We start from the raw sequence: 7,467 nt of genomic DNA on the forward strand, positions 1-7,467 counted from the left end.
TTCAACCTAATAGCTAGTTAGATATTCAAGTTACAGGGATATAAATCATGAGAGTTGCACACAAGATGTGTCTCACATCAAATCAGTTTTGCTAGTAACAATGTCATGTATGCATGAGAATCATTGGATGTATTCGACCACTGCCTGCTATACTGTCATGACATAGTAATTGCCATAATTTGACAAGTGTTTGCTTTTAATAAATTGACAGTTTAGTTAGTTCCACTTAAATACAATGCCACTCGAGAAAATCATGTACTGTTTAATTACTACAAAAGTCAACAGACTAAATGAACATAATCTACAGCTGACCAATTATAAAATAAACTATCACACAGTAAACCTGAAACTCTTCCAAGAAATGATTGTATAGTAGCTATCCTGGTGTCCATAGGTGACTGCTGCACTTGATGTATGTATATAGACAGCACAGTGTACCTTGTCCCAAGAAAGTGTATGACTTTAGAAAGTACATACATACATATCTTAATTCAATGCTGTAGATTTTATGAAAAAATCTAGTCCCTAATTTTGAGTTGTGGGGGTAATTAGTAATCCTATCTTATATTATAGTAGCTAATTGAAGTTTGATAGCCACTTGATCTGGTTCCACATAAGTCTATACTAATTCCACCTGCTCAGACCTCTTTCTATGAACTTATTTGTTACAGCATCTGATCAAGAGTTCATTATATTGTATGTATAGCATGGACTACATTACACTATTCCCGAACTCTTGGTAGCATCGCGTATGTATGCCGTACTCAATTATCACAATTAAATCATGATGATATTGTGCATTATTTTGTGAACATGTGCATGCATTAATTCCATCTACATTATTTAAATGGATGATTACCACAATTATGATTTCTTATACACAGTGGTGTGCAATAAAATGTAATGATACTTTAAAATCTTACAAGGCAGATGGTTTTATTACTACAGTACAATATGATACTGTTAAATAAAGTGTGCATCTGACAAAGAGTCCCCGTAGTAACTAATGCATTATGTTCTTACTTCTATTACATGTATGTTCCCAAAAGCTACGCATGTAAATGAGTTGCTGTTAGCCATACGGTTTTTCAGTGAAGGATCTATCTCAGTTTTTGCTTGTATATTCTGATATGTGCCATATTAGAGCTTTTTTGTTATGGCTTCTAGGTTGTAAAATACTAAAGTGCAGTATAGTTATTGAAATGGACAGCAATTGCTATTCTCTTGATGAAGTGATCCACATTGAACCTGCAGTTGTGTGTCTATCTTACAATCAGGGGTCACCCCAATACCAAGCCCATCTCAATCCCCATGGTAACTATGTGACATAGCTTTAGTGATCCATTTCTACAAGAAATTAGTGTCTACATTGTGGTAAAATGTATGGATTCCTTTAAAGGATGTTGATGGCCTTCCTTCAGGAAATGGTGACTGATGATAAACTTTGACCATATAATTAATGTTAACATTACCTTTAGTATATCCTGTAGCCTTCTACAATCTCAACCATCATTTCATTTTTTTCTCATACATTTTGTACATATACGTATGTACGTACATACATGGTCACCCCTGCATGTGCAGAAAATTTCAGTCATTCATGTTATTTGGAAAGCAAAACAAGTCCGTTAAAAAACAGAAATTCAATAACAAATTCTCTAAATACTATGCACCACTTTGAAAACAACAAGAAGCTAAACTACTTTATTCATCTTCACTTATTATAAACATTAGGTTCATATCAAGTTTCATTGGTGTGTAGTTAGCCAAAGACATGCTCCAGTTGTCTCAACAACACTTGGTACATAAACCATACGTGAAATACCAAATACAGGAATTAAATACTATATGAGTGTTTCTATTGTCAAAAACAATTCACCATATGTACATTTGTCCATATGTGTGAAAGTAGCTATAGTACACTGGACATTCATTAGTTTTCAGGATAGTGCTTGTCACACATGGAAGATCTCATCTTATATAAGTATTAAAGAATAACTATCAAGTATCAGCACTTAACATTTTCCATTCTTAAGTGACTGGGGCTAGGAAAGCTTCTTGTGTGAATGTACGGACTATGATGCAAAAAGGGGTTATATAGCCAAATTTCCACATTTGATGAGTCATAACTCATCATGTGTTTAAGCTATTGTCTTAAAATAATATCTAGAAATAGTGCTATGTTAGGAGTGTAAAGTGACCAAATTTCAGGCTGGTGCCATACTCACAGATCAGTTATGAATTTCCAAGTACATGCAATTGGAAAGGCTATAAGACCCCTTTTCGCAGTTTCGGTCACAATTTGAATTTGTCACATTCTTTACACATAGCTAGTTATGTACAAATGTATGTACCATAGTAAAATCTAATCTCTAATCCTGTAGCACTAATACATTACCTCCACATTATAAGGCAGTAATTCTGAAATTCTGAAATTCTGAACACTGTACTCTTGACATAAAGAAATTTCCAAGTATTTAATTAAGTCTGATATTCATGATGCTACACATTTCTACTACACACACAAAATGGTGGGAGTTATAAGCTTACTAAAGAATTGGTTATAAACAGATTGTACAGTATGTGGGTTTATTCATTTCAGGCTTATGTAAGGTGACATAATCTCCCATTACAATGGAGGGCAATGAATATACCAACAGCAGCATTAGTGTGTACTTGCACATGACTAAAAAGGAACTTAAAAATTTTGCTTTACAGACGCCTGATATACATACACAGAGACAAGCCCACCTAATTTTTTCAATACTTTTCATAGTAAACAATGCCTGAGATAGTGAATAAGCTATACTGGACATATTGAAAGTAGACAGGTGTACATAGGAGAACCTTGTCAACAGTCCTGAGAGGCAAGGGTAACAAAATTGTTGTAAGTGTAGCTATTTCACTGGTCAGGAAGTGCAGCAATACATACATATGCACCACAAACCTAAACCAATAATAACACATCAATATTATCTTTTAAGTTAATTGTCTAGCTGTCCACAAAAATATTCCAGATTCAAGTTCAGTGTTGATACATAGCTACCAATACATGCATTGCATTTGTGTAAATTACTTGTCACTTTTACTTCATCTAAAAAAACCATGCATTGTGTGGGATAGCTGAAACTAGGTACAGTTTGCACATTAATATTAAGCTCAACCTCCTCTGATCTTGTGTGTCTTGATCCTGACCAGATACTTGATATTGTGTGACCAACTTCCTCTGATCTTGTATGTCTTGATCTTGATAGAGTAACACATAAGCATACTCACACACACACACACACACACACACACACACACACACACACACACACACACACACACACACACACACACACACACACACACACACATACACACACACATACACGCACACGCACACGTACACACAAACACACACACATGCACCCATGCACACACACATACACCCATGAACACACACACACAGACAGACATGCACATGCACACACAGAGACAGACAGACGCACGCGCACACACACACACACAAGCACGCACGCACACACACACATGCTCCCATGCACACACATGCACGCACGCATGCACGCACACACACGCACGTACGCACACATCCACAAACATAGACACACACACACGCACACACACACATGCACGCACGCACACACACACACACACATGCACGCACACACACACACACACATGCACACACGCACACACACACACACTTGTACATGCACACGCACACACACACATGCTCCCATGCACACACATGCACGTACGCACGCACACACACGCACGCACACATCCACAAACATATAGACACACACACACACACGCACGCACACACACACACACCCACGCACACACACACGCACGCACGCATGCACACACACACACACACATGCATGCATGCCCACCTCCTCCTCCTCCTCCTCCTCCTCCTCTCCACTACCATAAAGGTCACGTGGTCTTCATACGGTTGCATGAAGAAGCTTAAGATATCTACTCAGCTGGTCGACACTTGTGTACAGTTAGTCCTCCTCTGCTACGAAACCAACGGTGACATAATGAGCACTGAATAGCTCCATGTTGAAGTTCAATTGGCAGTGATCTCTCTGCCAGACATTTGTGTCGCTTCAGATCACTAGACCGGCTAAAAGATCTTTCACATATAGAACATTGTATTCTATTCTCCACTGCTGGAATTAGTGCATGTTCAAATATATTGTGCTTGATGGGATTACAATTATGTACAGCAAGACCACCCTTACTCCTAAACCATCTTTCACAAACAGCACATTGCAGTGCACCCTGTTGTTGGTGCACTGGCTTCAGTCTTTCTTCAATACATTTATGCCTTGCCTTATCCTGTTCCCTACGGAAGGTCCTGCTGCACACCGTACACTGCACACACACACACACACATACACACACACACACACACATTGTCACACACACATGCTCCCATGCGCACACATGCACGCACGCACACACGCACACACATGCACGCACGCACACACACGCACGCACGCACACACACACTCACGCACACGCACGTACGCACGCACACGCACGCACGCACGCACGCACACACGCACGCACGCGCACATGCACGCACAGACACACGCACAGACACAGGCACACAAATACCGCCACATATACTAGGGTTATTTTATGATAAAAACTGAATTGTTTTTCAAACATTTTCTGAATTCTTTACAATTAGCTACTGACTATGATTAGTTTAATTTGCAAAGCATGTAAACAGACCAGTTGGATGTTTCAATAGAACTGTACTCACATGGGACTGCAGCTTACCTGTGGCTTCTCTCCTTCTTTGAACTCTATATACATGACATATATACGTGCGTAGCACAAACCTTATATATATATACACAATGTCATCAAAGCCATACAGATATTGTGACAACTGTCACTTGTGGTATAGGGTTCATTGTTCAACCACATCTATATCTATGTATTTATTAATCTACTACTTACAACAAAAATCAAGTGTCTGTCAATTTGTATTTAGTTATGAATGTATAATATAATAATGTAATATTTAGGATACCCTTTTTAGCAGCACAAGTGATTGTATATATAGTTATGTGTGAATTGCAATAGATATACGGTTGATGAGATGCTTTAGTGATCCCACAATATAAAGTAACTGTTCCATAGTAGCTACAGAATATAAAATCCTTTACAACTCTTGTACAATAGCCAGTTAGGTATTTAATACAATTCACAGTAACCTAAAGTGGCATTGGGTAAACACATCTAGTTAGTTACTTCCACAAGCTAGCCAACCAGACACTTGCCTTATTGAAGAGTAACCTGAGAACTTAACCAGTACACCTCTGTCACTGTGCTCTGCCACTCTGAACATACAGTACATGTACAGTGGTTTTCACTGTGCGTGTCATAAAAAGTAATACTGATAATGCTATACAATTGAGCTATCAAACACAAATTTACAAATTTATATATATATCCTAACTTAAAGTGCCACATATCCATTTCTGACACAACATCGTGTAACAGCAGTGATTACTGATAGCTATCTGACTTTTTGGTAAGCTGAACACCAAAGTTATTAGGGCTGACACAATCATAGTTTTCAAGTATATACTCTCTAGAGTTAATGATTGAGTACTCACGAATGCTAGCTACTTGTAGTCATACCCATAAGACATGTTTTATACTGACTTCAAGCAGTTTACAGCTTTTTCAAGTAACCACAATGTTAGTGTTCCTTACAAGAAATTATGCCAATCAAACTCTTTAGCCTTTATTGTGTACTTTCTGACAGCAAATGCATGAGGTCATGTGATCTTAACAAGTACTCAAGTACCAATTTTACTACCCAAGTATCAAAATCCTTAACGAGTACTCAAGTATTTGTAGTATTTTGTTTCAGCCCTAATGTATATTCAATATATACAAATATATATATATATATACTATATATAATAGTTTGACTGAATGTTCCATTGGAATATTTCACATTGCTTATGTAGCACACATCCACATGATGCACACTCTCAAACAATAAATTATCGGATAAGTGAGACTCCATGCATTGTATATACTGTAAAATTCAAACCTACATACAACACCAGGAAAAGCAACAATTTGTAGGTAGATATAGACCTACCAAAGAGAAAGAAGGGCCACCATTGTAAATTAATGAAATAAATTTTGAGTTGAAATTTTCATGTGATACCAGATGCAATTGTAAACCTTGAGGCCATATTATGTTATAATCTATGTTTGCAAAAACTGGATTTTTAAGGCTCAGGAAACTTATCTTGAAACTAATTAATTACAGAAATGAATATCAAAGTTTGACTGAACAAATTATAGAAAAAGTATAGTGTAGCAGACTTACTCTAATAAAGCAATCAGATGTACTCCAAGGGAAGACAAGTAACTTACTGGGTAATACAGTTAAATGATTCTGAACCTCTTCCATATTTCAGTTTTCACATTTTCATCTTTGGATGAGTTCTACACAATAAGCTGCCATGTATGCAGGGTTTCATACAAAGAGCACCATGCAACATCTACATGCATTGCTCCATTATACATTCAGAATTACAGAGCACTGACCTCACTAATGCATGGGTTATTTTTTACTGAGTCCAGCCACCAATTCACTTTGATAGGCAATCATATTGACACACACACCAGAACCACCCCTCATTTTGCCATTTGAACCATATAAAGCACTATAGGAGGTAAGACTAAAGTTTAAATTCTAGATTTGGGGCTGGGTGGTCAAAAGATGGAGCATTTATTCTAGCCCATATTTTTGCCATTTCTTGGGTACAATTTTTCTTAATAAGGCCACATAAACTTAAATATTAGTTTATTATGCCCACCACACCAACATTACTGTTTCCCTAGTATTTTTTGTACCAGTGACTGAATGTAGCTCTTAACAGCCTTTTGAAACTTAGTAACTAGAGCAGAATGAGGCATTGCATAATTTGGAGATACGTATCTAATTCAACTATCTAGTTAATTAAAAGTTAGACAAATAACCACCTGCCCACATTAATGTTTTCACCATGGGTGGATGAGAAACTAATAAGTATCTCATTGCATATGCTTTTTGGCCTTGTCAACAAAATTCAGATAGTTTAATGCTTCGATTGTGACTGTTACAGTAGGTACATGTACCTGTATATGTAATTTTAAAAGGACATACAATAGACTCAAGGCAGTGAATCTTTGATTAGTTATCTGCTAACATCATAAATATTAATATTAATGCTGGAAAATTACTATTCAAAATGTTAAATAAGTATCTTACTTGCTAACTACTTGCTCACTGATTAATTTGTTCAGAAAACCTGCAAAGCTATACAGGTACGCAACTAGCTATATAGATAACTCACTGAAGCTGCTACTGCAAATCCTGAGCTGTAAATATGTAATCCACTCCTATACGTGTACTATCAGTTCTAAGCATTA

At 37.1% G+C, this 7,467-nt stretch overlaps 1 protein-coding gene across 1 annotated transcript in view; it reads right to left on the reverse strand.

Moving 5' to 3' along the window:
- Window positions 1-3,987: 3,987 nt before the first annotated feature.
- LOC136239895 (zinc finger protein 32-like) overlaps window positions 3,988-7,467 on the reverse strand; it is a 7,367-nt gene continuing 3,887 nt past the window's right edge. Inside the window, exon 4 of the mRNA XM_066030640.1 lies at window positions 3,988-4,389. Within this exon, the coding sequence (XP_065886712.1) occupies window positions 3,988-4,389 (402 nt within the window). The remainder of the gene's footprint in view (window positions 4,390-7,467) is intronic.

Source organism: Dysidea avara, chromosome 12 (genome assembly GCF_963678975.1).
Source record: "Dysidea avara chromosome 12, odDysAvar1.4, whole genome shotgun sequence".
NCBI lineage: Eukaryota > Metazoa > Porifera > Demospongiae > Dictyoceratida > Dysideidae > Dysidea > Dysidea avara.